This window comes from Suricata suricatta, chromosome 3, assembly GCF_006229205.1.
Source record: "Suricata suricatta isolate VVHF042 chromosome 3, meerkat_22Aug2017_6uvM2_HiC, whole genome shotgun sequence".
NCBI classification, from domain to species: domain Eukaryota; kingdom Metazoa; phylum Chordata; class Mammalia; order Carnivora; family Herpestidae; genus Suricata; species Suricata suricatta.
The window spans coordinates 78,616,902-78,640,258 of record NC_043702.1 but is presented as its reverse complement, the minus strand read 5'-3'; the positions used below and the strand labels follow the sequence as shown (position 1 = coordinate 78,640,258).

Sequence of the window (23,357 nt, the reverse complement as noted above, 5' to 3'; positions counted from 1 at the left end):
GTGAAAATCCCAAGGATATAGTCTTTGGAAAAGAAATTTTTTCTAATACTTTCCTCTGTCCCCCAAATCCCCTCTTTATTCCAGAGCTGAGAACAGAAACATATTCTAGAAGAGTTCAAAGATCCCCGGTTCAAAGTCGGTATACCTTCTGTTTAATTTTTATGGAGGAGTCACCCAATTACTTAGATAAAGTCAACCTGGCATAGAGCATTCAATTTGGGTCAAGATATATGGTAAACCAGCTTTATAAGATGAAAAAATTCTGAAGACCAGTTGCACACCAATGTGATTATATTAAACAATTAAAAATGGTTAAGATGACAAACTTTATGTGTATTTTAAAATTAAAAATCAAAACAAAAAATACAGAACTCTGAAATTCAAGGAAATTTTAGGCTGTTGTTAATTTTTTAATTGACTTTGCTGTCAGGACAGATGGTAAAAGTTAGATGCTAATGTTCTTATTAATGTGGTTGATTGAGTAAAAGGAGGTGCTTTACAGATGCTGAATAACTCTCTACTCAATAGCACTTAATTTATCACCAATGCTAGGTATAGAATAGAGAAGGAAAGGCATATTTATGTCCTGTAAGGGATGGAAGGAAACATTTTAAGCTTTGTGAATTAGAATAAAGTGCAATGTGAGCAGTGCAAAGAACATGGGTCAATAATATAAAGTTTTATTTAATGCAGACTTTTAAAAAATGATTTAATATGGACTTTAAAAAAATGTTTATTTATTTTGAGGGGGAGAGAGAGAGGTGGGGGAGAGGCAAAAAGAGACAGAGAGAATCCCAGGCAGGCTCAGTGCTGGATTTCACAAATGGTGAGATCATGACCTGAACCAAAATCAAGTGTTGGACGCTTAACCGACTGAGCCAGCCAGCACCCCAGTAATGTGGACTTTAAAAAATTGTTATGGAATTAAATGGGGGCAACAGCTATGTCTTTCTTGCTCACCATTCCATGCTGAGCTCCTAGGTTAGGCATAGATGGGATTCAAAGTTATGTAGTAAATGAACTAAAAGTGTCTAGTATAATACCTGGTAAATTATAAGTCCCAGAACTGTCAGTCCTCCCTCTGCTCCTCCCTCCCTGCAGTTCCCCATCTCTTCTTCTGGGCAATATTACCGTAAAGGCTGATGCTTTCTGTCTGAGAAGAAAGATTTTCTACCCTAAGAACCCATATGAGTTAATTCTATATTATATGCTTATCTTTTTTATAAGTGTTGAGAAAAAATTAAAACTTCTCTAAATATGGGTTGTGGTAATAATAAACCCACTGTTTTAATCCATTCAAATTGTTTAATTTTTAAAAAGTTTTGTAGCAGTTACTTTAAAAAATAATCATGATAAAAATATATTATTAATAATAAGGAAATTTAAGAAGACAGTAGTTTAATCAAATACATTAACCTCTTTTTAAGTTTATGTTTTACCATGCAGACTACCTTTCATTTTATTATAAAAAACACAGTAGGAAATTGACAGCCATGTAAGTTTGAGTCTAGATAAGATACAGCATGCTAGTTTTAATTTTTTTTAAGGACAAAACAACGACTTCTTCTGATTGCTGAAAACATTGTTATAATTTATGCCTAGCCTCACTTATCTTGCAGCATCATAGAAGAGGAATCATACTTCTTTTTATTCTATATAGTTTTATAATGAAAAGGGCATTACAGATATGCCCTCGTTTTACAGCAAGGACAATGAGACTGGAGATGGTGCATTACTTGTCCAAGGTCACAGGTTAGCTAATGCCAGGGCCAGATGTGGGTACAAGCTTCCTGTGTGCTAGATTGGGGCTTTTCAAATGATATTGCTTCACTCATGTTCATGGCAGAAATAAACAAAATCAACCAGTAAATAGGTAGCAAATGGGGGTGGAGGACGGAGAAAAGAGACAACCACAAATATGGGAGCCTCGTCTACAAAGGCCATTGGTGGGAAATTCAGATAGTGGTTGCTCCAATCCCAAGTTTGCTGTATTTTAAATGCAGCATCATCTAGTAGGTAGAACCAAACTTGAACAATTGCAGGCTCAGTCCAAGATCTCTGGCTATCTTCTCTTGGCTTCTGGGGAACTCCCTCTGTTAAGCATGACTGTAGAAAAGTAGGTGGCATGATCTTTGGGCTCCAATTAAAGGGGCACATGGAGAGCAGTTGTACATTATAGCATTTTGGAACATAGCCTGAGACTTTCGAAACTGGCAGGATTTTCTTTCTTCTCTTATAACTAACCTCTCCAACCCTGTCTACACCTAGAGAAAAAAAAGAAAAAAATTAAGGGCAAAGCATGGAGACAAGGCAAGAAAGAGGACAAGCAAACGGGGAGGAGACATAGCAACAGCAAAAGGAAAATGCAAATGAGGAAAAGATGAAGAAGGAAAGAGAAGCAATGGGATAAAGCTATATAAAATAGTCTGAGGCAGAATAACCTGGCATATTTGTTACATGTACATTTCTGGGCCACATTCCAGATCAGCCAAATTGGAATCTTTGGGAGTAGCATCATTTAAATGTAAGTGAAAAGCTTTTTGATAAAATAATTACTCTTCTTTTATTAATTTGATTTCAAATTTTGTTACTTTGATTTCAAATTTGCTAATTCATTTACTTCTTTAAAGCTTGCAAAAAAGAAGTTTTCCATTTATTTGCCTGAAAAGCTTTTCTTTTTTTGTTCTGTACAACTGTTGATAACATTACTTTACACAAAGAAGTTGGTATGTTTTCACGTATATCAAAGCAGCTCAGAGACACAGCACCTTCCTTCAAAAGGATGTGCTCTAACAAAAGTAGCAGGATAATGTCAAAGGTATCCTCTTCTGCCAGTCCTGATGGTATGGGTGCAGGAAAATCCACACTCCACATAAGACAGTGTGCTCCTTCCCTTTTCCCTCAGGCCCATTTATCATGACATTTCCTAAATTATAGATCTTTTGTTCATCACCAAGCTTTTGCTTATTGACATGTGGCTAAAGTCAGAATATTGCCCACATCTAATAGTCCCCTTGGAAAGTCCTCTCCTGTGTTGTCTGCAGGGCCAAATCTATTTCCACTGGGTCCACAGTCAAATCTCTGTATAGCAGACACTGCTGTGCCAAACAGTCTTGTGCAGGGTTGTCTATACTTGAGTACACATGTGCAGTTTGGTATTACATGATATAACCCCATCAAACTGTTTCTGCAGAGATAGTGGATGTAGTTTGTATACATGCAAATTGGCTTGGTGTTAGTCATGGCCATGTTAGGAATCCATATTGGAAAGGGCCTGCTGTGTAGAGATCATGTTGTCTAACCAATTGAATAGTGCCTACTGGGTAAGTGATCATGTTGTGTATCCGTATGTAGTTGGGCCTGCTGTGATAGTGATCACATTGTGTGTAATTGCATGGCCACCCTGGGAATTTACTGCTATAGATCAGGCAACAGGGCACAGAAGTCAATAATTGTGCCTGCTCAGGGCGATTAGCTGTACTACTGAGAGCAAGCATCAACTTTTAGGGTGGGAAACGAATCTTTCGTTTGCAGATGGAAATGAAGTTGACATTCTCAATTCTAAATACCTATGGCTATTCCCTCTTTTCTTACTATTTCATACTATTTCCAATTATTTCCAATTAGGACAAGTTCACTCAAAGTGATAAAATTCATATAGATTAAAGGCTCTATAAAATTTAACAAGTAAAATCAAGCTTGGATACTCTTTATATTTTTCAAATTGAATGCCTTTAGAGCTATTTGTAAAGTTGTAAAATTAATAAAGAATAAATATCTCATCAGGTAACACAACACAGCACTCAGAAGGACATTTGCTCTTTTTTGGCTCAACTCTTACCTGGAGGATTTTCTCATATCTCAAGAATCAGGAAAGGTTGATTAAACCAAGGCTATCAGTCTTGTGCTCCAATATTTTCTCCTAAATTAAATTATATCCATGGATAATAAAAAGGAGAGAAGATCAGTAAGCAATGGGCCTGGCTTACTATGTACACCGACATACAAACATCCAGGTAAGTGTGATCCTCCAAGGTGGAGACTTGGATAAGCTTACAGTATTTGTGGAGATAGTTTACAAATCACCTAAGTACAACAGGATAGCTACCTTCTTCCTCCATGACCAAAAATCTCAGAACTAAACCAAACAAAAAAACCCTCAGTTGGTTCCCTCGCCTCACCAGGTTTGACTTAAAGAGATGTCTAGCTCTTTACAAAGCTAAGGTGGATGTGTAGAAAGACACACATTAGGGTGAATACATCCCGACAGATTTGTTGGAAACAATCAGACATTTATTTTCAAACATCACTTGTAAAATTTTTTGGAAGTCCTCCCATTATGTTAGATTATGACTCCTGCTAATATCCTTTATGATCTCACTTGAGAACATGGTTGCATTATTTTACAGATGAACATAAATTCAGAGACCAGCTAGCTCATGGATCATGAGGGGATTCTTTAATAGGTAAGTAGCCCATTTCTTGATGATTTTGAACAGGAGCTGTTCAGATGGAAAGTGAACACAGTTTCTGTAGGCGTAAGCCCATGTACTAGCCAGGGGAAAGCCCAGGGATCCTGTGAAGGATTGCTGGAGTGGGTAAGTGTGGAGGATGAGAGACTTAGTACAAAAGTACCCCCTGTATGGAGTTGAGTTGAGGAGTCGATGTCTTCCTTTAAAAGATACTCTGAAGCTCAGTCTCCTTCAAAACTGGTCTTGGCCCAGCTGCTGGGCTACAAGCGCTGTCTATGGTGAGTAGCAGAGATGGGGCTGCTCTCTAAGTAAAGGCACAACAATGTAAGCACTGGAAGCAGAATCAGAGCTAGAAAACAAAACTGGCAAACACTAGCTATTGCCACCCACTAGAGGACAGCCTTCATGTGGATATAGCACGCAAGAATACCTTTTCTCCGTGTCCCACCAACCATACTACTTAACCTGAGATAGCAGTGCACACCTTGTTCATGCAAAGGCAAAATTGCCTCTTGGCCCTGCCAGTGGATATACCCTTAGCTCTCTGAAAGAGTAGGAAGGACAACTTTCCATTCAGGCACTGGTCCTTGGTAAGCCTCTTCCATTCCGGAAAAGGACATTAACTTTATACTTAGGGCACAACACAGTCACTTAAAGCATAGGGGTCTACCCTTAATTGGGCACTTAGAAGGGCCACACTTTAGGCAATTGTAACAGAGCACAATTTTGAGCTTTCAGCCACACAGTTTATCAGGAGAGGGTGGAGAGAAACACTGCTCTGGGAGGGTTGCTTGGAGGCCATGGAGTCCATTTGTACTCTCAGATGTGCACAGGCGATCACAGAGTCCACTCATACTCCCAGATCTGCATGGGCGGGGGAGGTGAGACTCATGGCATTGGACATCCTAATGCCTGCAGATCGGTGCTGGATTGCACATGATGCCATTAGCTCATATGGAGAATCACTACAAGAAACAGCGCTGGGATGCCTCTTTTGTGTCTTCCATAAGGATACTGTTAAGGTGTCCTACTACCTAGCTGCTCTATAAGCTCTCAGATATTCTGATTTGGACCAGGAACAAGCATAAAGCTCCTGGGCAATCATTTTTATCTAATGGACATTGTGAACTGTGAAGCTGACAAGGTTTCGTATTTTCACGTGACTAGGAAATTTCATGTTATCAGGAAATTTGGAGCCCAAATGCTATCCTCACTATTTTAGTCATCTCAAAAGCCACCTGAAATCCCTTCTAAAATAAGATGAAGGGTGTGGGTGAACCAGAAAATATCTAAGTAATTAGTGTATTTTAATTCAATGGTTTCTGCTTCATCCTCTGCCCAAATCACCTTTAATAGCTGATGAAAGATCAGCAGACCTGTTTTTTAACTTGGAGACATAAAATTGCTTTCCTTTGTGGCTACTAACAAGTCACTCCGGAGCTTAGGGGGCTCTCAGTATGCTAATACCAAGAGCTTTTGTTTAGGGGCTCTCAATATGCTAATACCAGAACCTTTTCTTAGGAAACAAGGCATTTCATTCTTGGGAGCAACAAAGATAAGATCAATAAGGTGTGGTGGTGACTAAATCAAGTCACTAATTTTCTTTAATTCAGGATTCCAACTGCATATCCCATTCACAAATCTGTGTTTATAAATGTCAGTCCTTTGGTGGAGGGAGACATTAAAAACATAGGTGAAGGGACCCATATTTACATTAGCAACCCAAGGTTCCTGACAGTGAACTTCTTCTCCCAGCTAACACTTTGGACCTTAGCTAGTTTGGTCTCTGGGTCTGCTTCAGCTGTCTCTGATGTGCCAGCTCACCAGTGACACTAAACTGCCTTCACTGGGAGACAGCAAGCGCCTTCTAAGTGACCTTTCAGAGATGCCCGAGGAGAAAAAAATGTGCTGATAGAAGAGGCCAGGGAAGGCAACTGAGAGGAATAGACATTACAGGAGACCTAAACAGACAGGAGACGTGCAACTGTAGCCCCAAAGCCCCAGGCTCTTCCACTGCCCCCTGAAAATAATATGAAAGGCCCAGCCAGTTCCATAAATGTAACGATTTCAGCTGAATGGTGGCTGTGCTGAATTTAGAGAAGTGTGGAATTTCTTGAGGGCAAGGTAGCTGAATTGGAAAGGATCCTATTTTACCACCCATGGCCTGGCTCCATCAATTGTGTTTCCCTGTTTCAAACTCAGCACTTTTTAAAACAGTAAGGAGGATCATATTCATCACATCGATGGAACCTAATTCCTCTCAGAAATCAAAAGTCCTGAAATTAAATCTATGGAGCTTGCTTGGTGTTTGAACACAAATAGTTGTCCCAGTGGATTTATGAGCTTTGTCACAAGAACTTTACTAATTTCTGATATCCCCATCAGAAACTTCGAGTGAAGAGCAGCAATCTGTTCCATGTGTGGGGGCATTGGGTGTGTTTTCTGGGCAGTGTGGGGCAACAAATGAGACAGGCTGTCAGTGTGATTCAAAATGGAGTGTCACGGACCCTCTGCAGTTGTATGTTTTCAAATCTGTTTCCTTTAATTACATCTGTCTCATTCTTCCTCAACTAGAAATCCTCCCTCAAAATCTAGAGCTTTTGCACTGATTATTTTTGAGTCTATCTGGATCCTTTGTGGAACTGGGAAGTAAATCATCAGCTTATACACAAGGTGGCACCCTGTGATTCCAACCAGGTCTGAGAGGAGCAATGCCGCTGAGTGACTAGCTACAGGCACAAATTTTTATTTAGCATCTTGTTTTCCCATTGTGGCAAATTTTAAGGTGGAAGTAGATATTTGACATGTCACCTCGGAGCACAGTCTCCATCTCTAGGTCTCAAAGATTCAATCAAAGACTCTGATTCCAGTTGATTTTAACGAGTGCAGACCCCACATTCAGAGTACATATAGAAAACAACAAAGCCTTATTGGTACTGGGCTCATTCCTAGAACATAAGCAGAGGTGGGGGATGCAGTTCACATCCCAACCCAATTAACTTTCAGTTGGGTTTGCTGAAATAGGGAGCCAATTAGAAAGAACGTGACATTTACAAAAACTCTGAAATAGTTGAATAGCAACTGTGTTTACTAGTTTTAAGATTTCTTTCAAAAAGTAATTTGTTCATTATCTGGAAGCTGCCTGCCCTGATTGCAGTCCAGGGAAATGGAAATTGGAATATAATCCCAATACTCAACAGTTATTTGACCTTTATTCTAATCTAGACTACATTTAGACAGTAGTTTTAAAATTATTTCTAATTCTTGGGTGTTTATATATTATACTTGCTTGGCTAAATGCATGCCAATTTGGAATTGATCCAGAGCATATTTGAAGTGGACTGATTAGAGAATAACTACTCAGTGCATTGTCTGTGGAAATTAAAATAGGCTATTAGGCTGCACAATCATTTGAAACAAGTTTTGACAAAAAAATTATAACAGGATCGACCTCAAAAGCTGAAAAAATATTTATGTTTTTAGCTCTAACAAGTATATAGGCATTTAACAAAGAGATTAGAAATAAACTTTATAAAAAGTAATATTTGCATACAAATAAAAGCTACTTCCCAAATGTGAGACAGAGGCATTCTGATTTGGGCACTGAAGTGGAAGCTAGGAATACACAGGCTGTGTCTCATTCGAAAAGAATATTGTGCTATCAACCTCAAACTATTTTATTACCAGCTCTATAATCTATAATTGCCTACAGGGCAAGAGGAAAGTGAAGATTTGGGGAAGAAATCTGTTACATGGTCAATGAAAAAGAAGAATAAAACAATAACTACTATAACAAAAACCTGTTACTGTAATAGAATTTCAGGTTCCCAAAGAGTTTCTTTGGGGGCGCCTGGGTGGCTCAGTCAGTTGGGCATCCGACTTTGGCTCAGGTCATGCTCTCACAGTCCGTGGGTTCAAGACCCGGGTCAGGCTCTGTGCTGAGAGCTCAGAGCCTGGTGCCTGCTTCTGATTCTGTGTGTGTGTGTGTGTGTGTGTGTGTCTCTCTCTCTCTCTCTCTCTCTCTCTGTCTCTCTCTCTCTCTGCCCCTCCCCCACTCACTCTGTCTCTGTCTCTCAAAATAAAATAAAAGACAAAAAAAAAATTCAGTGTGTCTTTGAACTGCTTTAATTGGTCCTAAAATTCAAGGTGGGCCATAAGAAGAGCAAGTATTGTCAGCAATGGCAAGGTCAAGTGACAGGCCAATAGGGTATGTGAACTCCAAACTGGAATGTATCAGGGTATCACTAAGTTTCTTCAGGGATTATCAGTCAACATGTATATATTAGGGACCAGCTATATGTGAGGCACAGAACTGGGGATATAGTGATTAACAGAGGAGATGTTCCTGCCCTCCTCAAAGCTACTGCATCTTTAGGCTTTAGGTTCTGACTCTATTAGACACTGGTTGGGAGGTCTCAGTAATTTGCAAGAGCAACTTTAGAATGTTGATTGATCAGTAAACTGAAGAACTTGGATAGCAGGGTGGCACGGAGGAGAAAACAAGAGTTTTTGAGTCAGGCTACCCTGGATATGAACCAAGTTCTGTGTTATTGGTTTTGAAACTGAGCAAATTATCTGTCTGAGCCTGTTTCCTTTGTAGTAAAATTATAACATTTCTTTATAGGGTTATAATGAGGACAAAGTGGAATTCAGTTAATTGAGATAATATACATAAAGTACTACTGTAGTGCCTTGTATATTATAAATACTCAATATTTCCTTTCTTGAAAGAGTACTGGGGCACCTGGGTGGCTCAGTTGGTTAAGCCTCTGACTCTTGATTTTGGTTCAGGTCATTATCTCACAGTTCATGGAATGGAGCCCCACATCAGACTCAGTGCTGACAGCACAGGGTCTGTTTGGGCTTCTCTCACTCCCTCTGCCCTTTCCTCACTTGCACATGTGTGCTCTCTCTCAAAATAAATATAAACTTAAAAGAAAACTGAAAAATGTTCTGCCTTGATAAACAGTTCTAAGCAGCAGTAAAATATAAATTTCATGAATGTTTTGTGTTTTATTTGAGTTGTTTTTCAACTTCCATTATAAACAGCATGTTCTAATTAGTTATTTTTCTAAGTATTTTTTTAATTATATAGAACTTGTAAAAAAAAGGAAACTCAAAAAACCTTGGCCCCTCCCAGCTTGGGTCTTTTTCTCTCTCAAAATAAATAAACATTTAAAAAAAGAGGAAGAGAGTAACAATATATAGGATAAAAAGTTATCTCTTCTGAATCTGAGAAGTGCTAGGCAACCAGATAAAAGCCGTGGTTGACTCCTTTCTTCAACCATGGCTTCCTCTGCCCCCTTTCATGCTTGAATCCAGTGTTGATCCTTACCGATAAGATCGTGTTTTCTGAGAGAACTAGAACTGCTTGCTCCAGAGCGTAGTACTTCGAGCAGGACATTCCCATAAGCTCGAGAAAGGTTCTATTTACAAGAAGAGTCACAACATCTCCAACGTTTCCAACAACAAGGTAGTTGGAAAACACTTACCCCTTGCTAAATAAGGCTTGAAGTCTTGCTGGGTAAAATGTGTTAGGCTATCTAGACTGTGCCACAAAGTCCATATCTACCATTTTGCCTCAAAGCGGGATGTAGAGAGAAAAGAAAAGAGGAAGAAGAGGAAAAAGAAAGAGGGGACCAAGTAGATGAGGGGGGAAATGATGGAGAAAGGGTTTGGCGTCATAAAGAATGACTGTATAAATGAATTTTTTTACTTATTCAGCCAACCACCTACTTTTCTCTGAGCTAGATAGAAAATTGATCACTTATCAGAAAATGGTAAAATGTGTTACAGTCTTCCTAGGAATTTTGTAAGAAAGCTGTAATGCTTAAGGACTAACCAAGAAACTCTTGGCTAACCAAGTTTGATGTCAACGATAGTCTTGGTACTTACTTAATTTGTGTCAACTTCATTTCCCCTCTTCTTTAAAAAGTTCTCTAACCAATTCAAGCTAAAGTAACGTCTCCTTTCTCTGCTCTCTTCTGGCAATTGTTGCCTGTGCTACTCATTTGGTAACTGATCATGTCCTGCTGCCTTGTGTCATCTCCTGTGTAAAGTATTTACACTTTTAATTTTTTTTATCATTTACCTTTTGCCAAGTTCTTTAACTATTTACGCTTCTGTTACTCCTCTTTCCAACCATCTTGTCATCCCATTAACGTGAAAGGTCTCTGAGGTTTGGAACTTTATTTCAAACTTCTTTGCGTCTTCCAAAATACCCAGTTTTTCACATCTGCCACTTCGGCAATGTGTGCTGCCTTGGTTAACTTTTATAAGTTTAACTCTTAGAACTCTGTTTTTGAAATCAGAGAAATATCTGCCATCCACTAAATAACTCTAAAGTTTGGGTGACAGGTTCAAGGGCACTTGTTGCACTTGGCAGCCTCAAACATTAACCCTCACTGCTGCCATTAGCATCCTCCCCGCGAAGGATGAGCGAGGATATATTACCACGGAGAGCTCTCTGGGGCAGGTACGGAAGAGGATGCTGGGTGGAGGGCTGGGGCGGCTTGGCGTTTTCAGGGCGGGCGGACTCCGCAGATCTGCGCCGCTCCGAGCGGGCAGACGGAGTGGACCTTTCGCACCTCACCGGGATGTGCGAATTAGCTTGCGTTCGGGGCGCCGTGGGGATAGCGCTAAATACAGGCTGGCTGGTGGCTGTTGTGCACTGGTTGACATTTTCCTTTCCCGCTCACGGACTTCTGCAGACACGCGCTGCTCCGCGCGGCCGTGTTTTGCCCGGCGCTTTCCCTCCGGGCACTCTCAGAGCAGGGTGTCGGGGCCGCGGAGGCAAGAGGCGCACGCTCGGGGGCGCGGGCTAATTTGCGCACCTGGCACCTGTCACACGGCGAGACGCGGGCCAGCGAGCCGACGGCCGCCGCCACCCCCTCTCCCCTGAGCGGCCCGAGGCTGAGCACGCTCCCGCGGGCCGGCAGCGCCGCGGCGAGAGTGGGTGGGCAGACGAGGGAGGGGAAGGGAGAGGAAGGAGGGAGGGAGGGAGAGGGCGAGGCGCGTCCCCGCGGCGGGGGCGCGCTCTCGCGCGGGCTGCCGGGATCGCTCGCCGCCGCTGTGGTAATGTCCGCCATGTTGGCCATGGCGCAGGGAGCGGATCGGGCGGGCGAGCGGCGGATCTAGTGTGTGGAAGCGGCCGCGGGCGGCGGGGGGCTGTTTTCGGGCGGGGTGGGCGCCCATGCTGTGGCCGGGGGCAGTGAGGAGGAGGAGGAGGAGCGGGCCGGCCGCGCTGCACTGAGGAAGGAGGTGGAGGAGGCGGCGGGAGTCCTCCCCCCCTCCCCGCCCGCCCCGCCGCCGCCGCCCGGGCTGTTCCTGTAAGGCGGGGAGACAATGAGTAAACTCTCCTTCCGAGCGCGGGCGCTGGACGCCGCCAAACCGCTGCCTATCTACCGCGGCAAGGACATGCCTGATCTCAACGACTGCGTCTCCATCAACCGGGCCGTGCCCCAGATGCCCACCGGGATGGAGAAGGAGGAGGAATCGGTAGGGACTCGAGTGTTTATTACCCCCCCTTCCCTCCTCCCCCCTCCCCTTTGTCAGTCGGGCCTCGCCATTCACAGAGCGCTTTACGCTCGCTGGAGGGCGCCGCTGCCGCTCCAACGCATGGGACCCTACGCCGGCGGAGTAGCGTAAACCCTCTCGGCCGGCGCAGCGCCCGCCTGTGGCCGCCATGTTGTTGCGTCCCAGTGTTGTGATTAGCTCGCAGCGCCTCTTACGTTGCCGTAAGGGGGCCTTGCCGTAAGCGGCGGCCGAGAATGGCGCAGGGGATGTTCTGGCCGCACTTGGCGTACAGCCTCTGTTTACCTCCCGTTTCGGGACCTTCCTCCGGCGCAGGGTTAATTAATGAGCGAGGGATCTTTTGGCTAGGAAAGGTTTTCTTTTCCCACTTTCAAATTTAGTTTTGCATTGCGTTCTCTTTGAAATGACTTATGGAAAGTAAAGCGCGTTCAAAACAAACACCTTCCTCCTAGCAAGGTAATCCTCGCTCCCCGTCTGGCGGTGGTGCAGCGGGATGAGGCGGTGCAGCACTGCGGCGGGGGAGGGCGGGGGCCGCGACTACCCTGCGGGGTGTAGCGGTAGAGAGCCGTTGGCCGGCTGGCTCCGCGGCGGCGAGAGGGACGGCGCTGCCCGTCTAGCCGGGACGGCGCCGGTTCGGCACGCAGCGTTAGAAAGCAAACCGGGATGTTCACCTACGAGCCGCTGGCACTGCCCTGTCCTCGCGCCGCGTCCCCGGGAATTGTCATGGGGGCGGGTGTCTTTTAAGAGTTGAGGATTTAATGCATCCAATTGACAGTTGCGTATTTGATAACACAACGCTTTCTGCAAAGATTCTGCTTTTCTCCGTCCTGGGATTTTGCATACTGTTGAATTTTATCTGGCTTGACTGTGTTTATGACTCTGGAGTGGTGTTAACTTGCGTGCGAAGTTCATAGTAACTGCACCCTCAAGAATTTCTTCAATGAACCTGCGGTCCCGCCTTATTGTCAACCCTGGGTGTGCGTGGATTGGTTCTCTTGCTTCTGTGACTGTCAGAAGAAGGCTCGAGGTTTCTGTGATTGGTTTTCTCTTTTGACTATTAATATTGCAGGAAATGCTTTTATGCCTTTGATTGGTTGCTTCAGTTCTGACCTCATTTTATTACCTTGTTATTACTGCTTTCTGCTGTGATTTAATCACATTTCTCTTTGGTCTTTGATTACTTGAAAGTCTTGCACTTTCAGTAGAAAATGAATATGGTAACGGTAGCGGGATGAACATTTAGAATTCAGCTTTTCAAAAAAAAAAGTGAAAACCCAGCATTGCTGTAGATTTAGATCTAAGTCATGAGAATATTTTTTTTGTTTTTAAAATAAAATTTATTTCTGACTTATCAAGTTTCCATGGAAACAATAATTAAAATAAAGTTATAGTATGTACAAGAATTGAATTGGATTTAAAAAAAAAAAAACAACTTTATATTCCATGAGGTTAAATTTTTGTTGATATTGTTGTATGGGATTTGACCCAAAAGGAGACGTAGCTTATGAATCTTCAAGCATCAGGGGTGATGTAATTATGCGAATCCAGTTTTTTGTTTTGAGAAGAACTAAAATCAAGAAACTTATTTTAGAATGAACAGTTAGCCCAAAAGATAAGTAACTCTTTGTGAACTGAGCAGCAGTTACAGCTTTAGGTCCTTAGTTTGCCACATATGTCTTGGTATTTTACCTGAATTTAGGAAGAAAAGTTGTAGTTTAGTTATTTTTTTTTAGATGATGTATTAAAAACAAATATTTAATGCTTTCACTATTAACTTTTTCAATAAAAATTATGATTTTTCGATCTAAATATTGGAAATCAGATTATATTGGATTATTTTCAGTAGCCTAATTCAGTTGCCCAGTTTTAGGGAAGAAGAAATACAACTTATGATGGAACTAGAGTTGAAATCCAGGACTTCTCACTCTTTGGTCCTTTCTGCCTCTTGCATGTTACAAGTGGAGGTACTAAAAATCAAAACAAAACTGAACAAATCCTGACCATTGAGATTTATATTTATTTGCTTCCCAGAATGTACATTTGGGGTGTTAGTTTTTTAATTTTCTTTAATGAGTAAAAAGACTTTTGCTTCCATGAGTGACAGTCCAGTTCTTTTGGTCTTATTTACAAGACTTCTGTTATTAAGCAGAATTCTTTGTTCATTAAAAAAAAAATTTTCTGCCGGGGCCCTTGGGGGCTCAGTCGGTTAAGTCTCCGACTTGACTTGATTTTGACCCAGGTCATGATCTCACAGTTTTTGAGATCGAGCCCTGAGTCAGGATCTGCACTGACAGATTGTCTCTCTCCCTCCCTCCCTCTCTCTCTCTCTCTCTCTCTCTGCCATTTTCCTGTTCATGAGGGCTCTCTCTCAAAATAAACTTAAAAACATGTTTTGCCTTGAGAAACAGTTCTAAGTAGCAGTAAAATATAAACTTTATAAATGTTTTGTGTTTCATTTGAGTTTTTCTTTCTTCTTTTTTTAAAATGTTCATTTATTTTGAGAGAGTGGGGGCACACACACAAGCAGGGGAGGTGCAGAGAGAGGGAGACAGAATCTCAAGCAGGCTCTCTGCTGACTGCTGGGAGCCCCATGTGGGGCTTAAACTCAAGAAACATGAGATCATTACCTGAGCTGAGATCAGGAGTTGGACACTTAACCAGCTGAACCACCCAGGCACCCCTGAGTTGTATTTCAATTCAGCTTCCAATATCAACTTGTTCTAGTTGCTTTTGTAAGTATTTTTTAATTCTGTAGACTTGTAAAAAAAAAAAAAAGCCTCAAAAAAATCCATGGCTTGTGGGTTTATAATTGTTGCTTTGCATTCCTGAGCTGTCCACAATATGACTCCTTTCCTGCTTGGTTGACAGAATCTTTTGACTTCACTTGAATCATCTTCATGGCTCTTAACCTCTGCGCCCCTCTCCTGCCCACAGTAAAATTAAAAACTGTGCCTGTTGGATTATTATTAGACTTTGTTTATACAGTCATTGACTCAATTTTGAGTTCTGTTTGGTTAATACTTAGATGAGACAATCTCAGCATTTTTTGACATTGGTAGCACTCTTATTCTCTTAGCTCTTTCTTTTGGACATGGAGGCGTCTTCTTTGTTTCCTTTCCTTATTTTCATTGTCTTTTGCCTAAGGTCTGCCAGTAGGCATCCTCCTAAACTTGGTCTCTGTGGTGCTCCTGCTGACACTTGATTTAGATCAAATGCTGTGAATTTATGTTTATTTAGACTAAACCAGAATGATCAGGTGATTGGTGGTTCTGTCACCTCCCCTTGAATGTTGTACAGTGGTAGTTGATGTTTTTTTGATAATACAGCACTTACCTTTTTTTTTTTTTACTACTTCTTGTGTCCCAGATACTATTAAGAACTTTACATACTCTTAGTTAATTTAATTTTTTTAAATTAACTTTTTTGAGTTATAATTTACATACAATAAAATGTGCTCATTTAAAGCATAGGGTTTGATGAGTTTTGACAAACATGTACACACAAGAAAACGCCACCACAATCAAGATAAAGCAACATTTCAAACACCCAGAAGTTCCCTTGTGCTCCTTTGCAAGTCTGTCCCTCTCCACCAGTCATTCTAAGCAATTACTGATTTGTTTTCTCTTTCTATACATTGTTATAGTATTGTCTTTTCTAGAATTTCATTTAAATGGATTTTACAGTCTTTTGTGTCAGCCTTCTTTTGCTCAGCCTGATGCATAAACATTCATTCTTGTTACATGTATCAGTCCATTTCTTTTTAATACTGAATAGTATTCTAGTGAATTGATATAATATATTCCTCCGTCCATCTGGATATTTGAATTGCTTCCTGTTTTTGGTTTTCATTGAACCTTTATAACAACAGCCTATGTGATATTATTGTTTCTGTTTTATGGGTGAAAAAACTATGGGTCTCACTGTTAGTAACTGGCAGGGCTACAATTCATGCCCTTGCCTTTAATATCATAAAAACCGTTTTTATAACCACTGTGCTTCATGTTGACTTCTTATAGAATCTCAGATTAGCTTCTGAACTGTTACGTTCCTTACAGGTTTTGTAAACAGTGTTTTACTTTTTGTAATTTTGGAAACTTTGAAAGATGACATTGATTTGATTGGCATATTAAATTACTTACCAGGGGCACCTGGGTGGCTCAGTCAGTTGGGTGTCTGACTTCAGTTTGTGGACTTGAGCCCCACGTTGGGCTCTGTGCTGACAGCTCAGAGCCTGGAGCCTCCTTCAGGTTCTGTGTTTCCCTCACTCTCTGCCCTTCCCCTGCTTGTGCTCTGTGTGTCTCTCTCAAAAATAAATAAACATTAAAAAAATAAATTACTAACTGTAGTCTTTCATCACTTAACTGTGTCTGACTTTTGCTTTTGGCTTTTCAGAGTTTCTGTTTCTTTTTTCTTTTTTCTTAGAAGTTTATTTACTTTGCTTCTCTGTAGGAGCACCGATATGTTTATCTGAATGTTTATGTTATAAGCATATAAGGAATTTGTGGGAAACTATTGTATTTTATTATTTAGATTTTATCCTAATAGAATATAATCTATGTAAGGGCAAGGATCTTTGAATATTTTGTTCATTAATGTGTTCCTGAAACTGTGCCTGGCACATAATGTATATTTGCCAAATGTTGGTTGTTGAATGAGCCTCAATTTTTTTCCCTATATTGAGATTTTTGTTTTTGTGAAACTGTGTGTGTGTGTGTGTGTGTGTGTGTGTGTGTGTAATTCATTAGCAGAATTTGGTAAATTATTCTTGGAATTCTTTTTGGTTTCTTACTTTAGTATAACATGTACCTAAATACTAAAATTTTTTTTCCTCTTGAGTCAGAGGCCCCTTTAAATACACTATTTTTAACACATAGGTATGGTTGCAATATTTTTATTTTCTGTTAATTACCCTTCTCATAGGTTTATTTAAGTTTGTATAAGATATCTTTTTATATTGGAGTGAACCAAAATTTCCATGAAGCATGTGATTCTGCTTATTTTTAATTTTTTAAATGTTTTATTTATTTTTGAGGGAGAGAGAGAGTACAAGCTGGGGAGGGGCAGAAAGAGGGAGACACAGAATCCAAAGAAGGCTCCAGGCTCTAAGTTACCAGCACAGAGCCCAACTGCCCTGCTCGAACTCTTAAACGGTGAGATCATGACCCGAGCCTAAGTTAGATGCTTAACTGACAGAGCCACCCAGGCATGCCAATTCTGTTTATTTGTAAAGATTTTAAAGATTTAAAAATTATGACCGATTTGAATTGCCATTTCTCCTTTTATGCTTTAATTGCCTAATTTTGATATCCTCTTAATATTAGCACATTTTGGAGTTATTTTTGGCACTAATTTCATGTTTCATTATAGAGGAGTTATATAGAGGGTATAAAATACAATTTTGTACATTGATATTGTGAAAACACTGAGCACTTATTTTTTGAACAATCGCATGTACTAGCCAGGTATCATCTGTGTGCCAGGTATTATCTAAATATGACATTAAGAAACTTCTAAAGGGGTAACTATGTATTTGTAAGGCTATATGCTGAAGTGCTGCTAGGATTAAAATTAAAAGAAGAATATGATACAGATCTTGACTTCAAGGAATGGAAATGAGTCATTGAGGTCAAAAACATATATGGAAAGTTAGCAAAAACTACCAGGTTAAATTGACCCGACAAAGAGCATTAGAAAAAGTTAAATTTTAGTATAGTTAAGAATTAGAGAAAACTGTTACTAGAATGTATAGAGGGATTGGAGAGAGATTTAACAATTTGGGCTTTCAGGTTTGGTTATATGGTGTGTGTTGAAGCAAATACTTGAATCCAGGAATGTTTATTTTTATTAAAAAAATTTTTTTTAATGTTTACTTTTAAGGGAGAGAGATAGAGCATGAGCTGGGGAGGGGCAGTGAGAGAGGGAGACACAGAATCCAATGCAGGCTTGAGGCTCTGAGCTGTCAGCACAGAGCCCTACGCAGGGCTTGAATTCGTGAACCACATGATAATGACCTGAGCTGAATTCGGATGCTTAGCCACGCAGGCACCCTGAATCCAGGAATGTTTAAAGCCATCTGTGGATGTTAAGTAGACTAAAAGAAGGTTCTTACATGTTGCATGTATTTTATCTGTCCTTTCCAATCCATCATCCCCTGCTGATAGAAATTTCAGGAGGGTAGCATTGCATCATTTCTGAGCATACCATTCTCTTAGTTCTTTCTCTTTTTGAGGGGGCATGCAGATGGCTTTTACTTCTTTTCTCCCCCTTTGTTCTCTGCTATATCTTCAACACTAGAAACTGTTTATAACAGAGAAGGCACTTTCTAAATATTTGGTGAATTAGTAAAAGTTGAAGTAGAGATAAAGTTGCAAAAGGGGTAGAATTACACCAGATTATAGTTTCCAAATGTTAGGCCCAGGAGTTTGTAGGATGAATAAAGAGGACTGACTTGTAAGTGTGAAGTCTCTTTTCTAGTTTTGTATTCTTTAGTGGCCAAATGTTCTGGGAAAGTTGCCTACCTTCTCTGAGCCTCAGGTCATTCATCAGTACCTTTACAACTACCATTTATTGTGTGTTAGTGAGTGTGTTAGGTATGTGACAGGCACTTTGTTAACTCAGTAGATGGTTAATAACTCATTATAATGGTAGGATGTGTAGTAGGTGCTATTATGTCTTTTCCGGAAGAAACAAAAACAGGCTTTGGAGATTAAGTATCTTGCCCAAGTTCACTCCTACCTGGACTAGATAGAACGCAGTAAAGCCAGTATTTGAACTCATCCTGTGAGTGATTGACTTCTAGAGCCCTGACCTTTATCATTGTATTGCTTCATCTGTAAAATGAGTGGTTGAGAACTAGATGTTACCTAAAGTTTATTACATTTTCTTTTTTCTCTCATTTATTATTCTATACCATGGAAGAGTCATTAAAATTTTTTCCCTTGGGGAATGATACGAAAGAAGCTTTAAGGTGAATGCCTTTTATAAGCACATTTTTTGAAAACAAAATTTTAAGAAATGATTTATCTGTGGGGTAAGTTTAGATTTCATCAGTAACAGTTCTCTAAAAAACTAGGCCTAGTAATATTTAACAGGTAGGATCATTATGTTGATTTCAAGTCCCAGAGGCCAAATCTGGTTTCTTTAAGATTCCTAGGTGTTGCCTCGAAGACCCCATGGAAGATTTGTACAGTCAGGACTTGAGAATGCGAGGAACCAGGGTAGCTATGGGCCCTTGAGCAGCAAGTGACATTGATGTCACTAAACTCTAACAATTCCCCATCATTTGAGAGGTTGTATCGTGTGATGGTGAAGTGTACATCCTCCCCTTTGAGCCAGCTGAATGATTTTGAGTTCATCTGTAAAATCTCATGGCGTTGTTGAGAGGACGAGTTGTGTGCTTGGGACAATTTGTGGCATTCTGTAAGCAGTCAGTAAATAGTAGCTGTTGTTATCATCACCGTTATCTTTCTTTCATTTCAGAATCGCAGACCCTGGCCATTATTGTTTTGGCTTGCATCAGCTGTCTGTGTATCTGTAAGTCTGACAGTCTGACAAGGGGAGGTTAGTATACAAGTGCTGTTAAGGGCCAGCTTCCTGAGAATAAGGCTTTAGTCAAGGAGCTGCCCTTGAGACATTACTGCTGGTGTTTATATAACATTACGACCAAAAGTTATGAAGTTAAATTCTTAATTAAATTGTTTTAATCCGTAGTTTGATCCAAAGTGAATTTGGATACTTAGGGTACTTTTACAAACCTTAGGTTTGTAAGGTGTTTTAATGAGAAAACAATATTTTACATATTTTACAATATAATGGTAGGATGCAGATTGCATTTTTAAATGAAATTTAAGTTGAGGATTATAAAAGAAGTCTTCAAAATATTTTTAAAGAAAGCATACTCTTCATACTAATTTTCAGAGTAGTAAGAGATGCATTTTGTATGACCTTTAAGAAGTTATTTAACCTCCTGGCCCTTAGTTTTCTCATTTGTGAAATGGAGTTGGCTTGAGTGACCATTCAAGTACCATTGGGTCTAAAAATTACTTGCATCTGTGAATCCTCGTGTCTGTCAGCTAGGCATATTGTCCAGAATATTAATTAGGTGAGAAGAACTAACAAGTGAAAGACTATTAGGAAGATATTGGTAGTTAAGCCTTATTTAAAGAGTCAGTTATTGTGATCCTGTTAATTTGGTTTAGAGTCCTTTTTTTGTGAGGTTCAGTTACACTTATCCACTATTTAATACTGATTTTTCCTAGAGACCAAAAGAGATGTCCACTCTGTATGTTTTGGATATGATCAATTCTCATGTTTTTATGGAATTTACTGTCTTTATTACTCATACTCATTGCATAAGTGTCTCGAATTTTGGTATAATTTTAGCCCAGACTATTTGAGTATTAAAATAAATTTTATAGTATCTTGTGTTTCTCACTTGAGGGATGGATGTGTATGTATGGATATGGATATACGCATGAGAGAGAGAAAGAATAGACACATATTTTCCCAATTAGACCAGATGCTGTAAGGAAAAAAGGTATAGTCTTTGTTTTACTCAGCAGAGACGGATACTTATCCAGGCACTTCCGTGGTAGAAAGTTTGTAATACAGGCATTGACCATGATACCAGCCACTGAAATTGGATTTGATTGTTTATTAATGTACAGCTCCGCATCTGCATGTCTTTTCAAGTAGAGTTAAAAGTAGTAATGGGTGTGTAAGGGACAGTGGGTAGGAATAAGCTACCAAGGAGGCTAATGTAGATAGCAGTAGTTCCATCATGATTATTTGATTTTATGTTAAAACTGGTCTTGGTTTTTACTTTGACATGTTTACACTTGCATGAAATAGAACTTTGGGTTTGCCTAGTCTGTCTTACCCCACTGTTTTTTGTGGGATCTATAGTGGAGGAAGATGGTAGTCACTTCCATATTCTTAGCACCATTTCTTTGTATATGTTTTTAGGTTTCTTTTTTCTTGCCAGCTAGTATCACTGTGCAGTCAGAAGAATGCAGAGTGGAAGAGTCAGCCTCTCTGGTAGTTTTCTAACTCCTATCTTTACTTCCAGCTTTCTCACTTCCCTTTTTTGGGAAGAGTGTGAGCAAAGGATAGGAGGTTGTTGGTTGGGGAGTTGACAAGCATCCTTATTTGTACTGTTAATTTAATGAAATTGGTTCTTCAGAATTGTGCCTTAGCTTTCAGTCCTGGCCTCTGTCACTTTCCCTTTGGGCAAGATAAATTACTTCATCTCATTAAGCCACTTTGCTTCATCTGTTTAATGAGAATTATCTCAAAAGGTAATCTTAAAGATTATCTTTTTGTGGACTTAAGTCTGTGCCTTATACAGGCAACTGCTATTTTTTTATTATTAATAACAGTTTTCATTTATACAGGATAATAAATGAAGGAATATGGAAGAGTAAAAGAAATAGGGTATCTCCATACATTATTCTGTGGAATAGTTTCACATTTTTTTCTCCAGTCAATAAATATATTTTTATAGTTGTCAAACATCAGCACATTGATACATATATTTTCCTCCTTCCATTTCTGTTCTGGCAGAGCATTTTAACAATCAAAATGATTTTTAAAGTTAAAGACTTTAAAAATTAGCAAAGAAAACTAAATTTTTAGCTAACCCTCAGAGTAATATATAACTCCTGAATAATTGGCAAGTACTGTATTTGTATTTAAAAGTGATTTCCTTTCTTCCTTCTTTCCTTTCCTTTTTCCTTCCTTCCGTTAAAAATTTTTTTAAAAAATATTTATTCATCTTGAGAGAGAGGGAGACATAGAATCTGAAGCAGGCTTCAGGCTCTGAGTTGTCAGCACAGAGCCTGATGCGGGGCTCGAACTCCCACACAGTGATCATGACCTGAGCGAAAGTTAGTTGCTTAACCGACTGAGACACCCAAAACTCCGCCACCCTGTTTTCTTTTTTTGATTGTCGGTCATGGGGAAAGTACATTTTAGTGATGAAAATCTGTTCAGTGGGTGGTGTACATGAGAAAATTGAATGACAAGAGACATTCTAATATACCAGTGAACTCTCGGATGAACATTTAAATTTGGAAACTTCGGAAACCAAGGCATTAAGGAGGGAATCTTGCCATTTGATCCTTGAGATGTTTCTCAACTGGCATGGTTTTGGGCATTCAATTTTTGGATGTATGGGACTGTCACAAGCATACCATGAAGTTTATTGATATCCTGCCTGCTAATTGGGATAACCCTGAAATGTTTTTTTCTCAATTAATAAATGGGGGCTGCTGGATCTGATTTAAGAACCATTGTCCCAGGCTTCTTAATTTTTTGTGATTTGGGACTTTGACAATTTGTAAAATTCCTCATGCTGCTTTTTCCAACCCCTGTTACAACCCCCAATTTGTCCTCTGTATTTAAGAGTTTGTTTTTTTGGTTTGTTTCTTTTTTTTCCCCTTTGTTCATTAGTTCTGTTTCTTAAATTCCACATATGAGTGAAATAATATAGTATTTACCTTTGACTTATTTCACTTAGCATTTTAGTCTCTAAATCTGTCCATGGTGTTGCAAAAATGGTAAGATCTTGTTCTTTTTTATGGCCAACAAATATTCCATTATATATACACACACACACATACCCACCACCACCACATTTTCTTTGTTTTTTCATATGTTAATGGATACTTGGGTTGCTTCCATATCTTGACTGTGGCTTATAAATAATGCTATAGTAAACATAGGGGTGCATATATTTTTTTAGTAGTTTTGTTTTCTTTGGGTAAATACTCAGTAGGGGAACTACTGAATCATATGGTAATTCTTTTAATTTTTTGATGAGTCTCTATACCATTTTCCACAGTGGCTGCCCCAATTTACATTCCCACTAACATAACAGTGCATATGATTCTTTCTTTTCCCACATTCTCACCAGTATTTGCTTTTTCTTGTCTTTTTTATCATAGCCCTTCTGACAGGTATGAGGTGGTTTTAATTGTGATCTCATTTGTTTTGATTTGATCTCATAGTGGTTTTGATTGGCATTCCCCTGATGCATAGTGATATTGAGCATCCTTTCATGTGTTTGGCCACTTGTAGGTCGCCTTTGGAAAAATATCTATTGCATCGAAAAGAATATAATACCTCGGAATAAACTTAGCCAAGTAGGTGAAAGACCTATACGCTGAAAACTATAAAACAGTGATGAAAGAAATTGGAGCGGACACAAACAAATGGGAGGATATCCCGTGCTCACAGATTGGAAGAACCAATATTGTTAAAATGTTCATACTACCCGAAGCAATGTACAGACTTAATGCAATCCCTATCAAAATACCAAGAGCATTTTTTTCAGAGAATTAGAACTAATAATAC

General features: G+C 39.8%; 1 protein-coding gene and 1 long non-coding RNA gene across 5 annotated transcripts in view; one reads left to right on the top strand and one right to left on the bottom strand.

The window, feature by feature from the left end:
* Positions 1-1,496: 1,496 nt before the first annotated feature.
* LOC115287837 lies at positions 1,497-3,923 on the bottom strand. The gene is made up of 2 exons (XR_003906681.1): positions 3,842-3,923; positions 1,497-2,264 (listed from the first exon to the last, which is right to left on the bottom strand). It is a non-coding gene; the product is annotated as an uncharacterized LOC115287837 (long non-coding RNA).
* EPC2 (enhancer of polycomb homolog 2) overlaps positions 1,967-23,357 on the top strand; it is a 121,878-nt gene continuing 100,487 nt past the window's right edge. For 3 of the 4 annotated variants that reach the window (XM_029934615.1, XM_029934614.1, XM_029934613.1), the window contains exon 1: positions 11,773-11,969. In XM_029934615.1, coding sequence (XP_029790475.1) covers positions 11,817-11,969 — 153 coding nt within the window. In that variant the 5' untranslated portion in view covers positions 11,773-11,816. Of the gene's footprint in view, positions 2,525-3,786; positions 4,017-4,409; positions 4,467-11,772; positions 11,970-23,357 lie in introns of those variants that run through there. The other variant, XM_029934616.1, reaches the window with a different exon arrangement.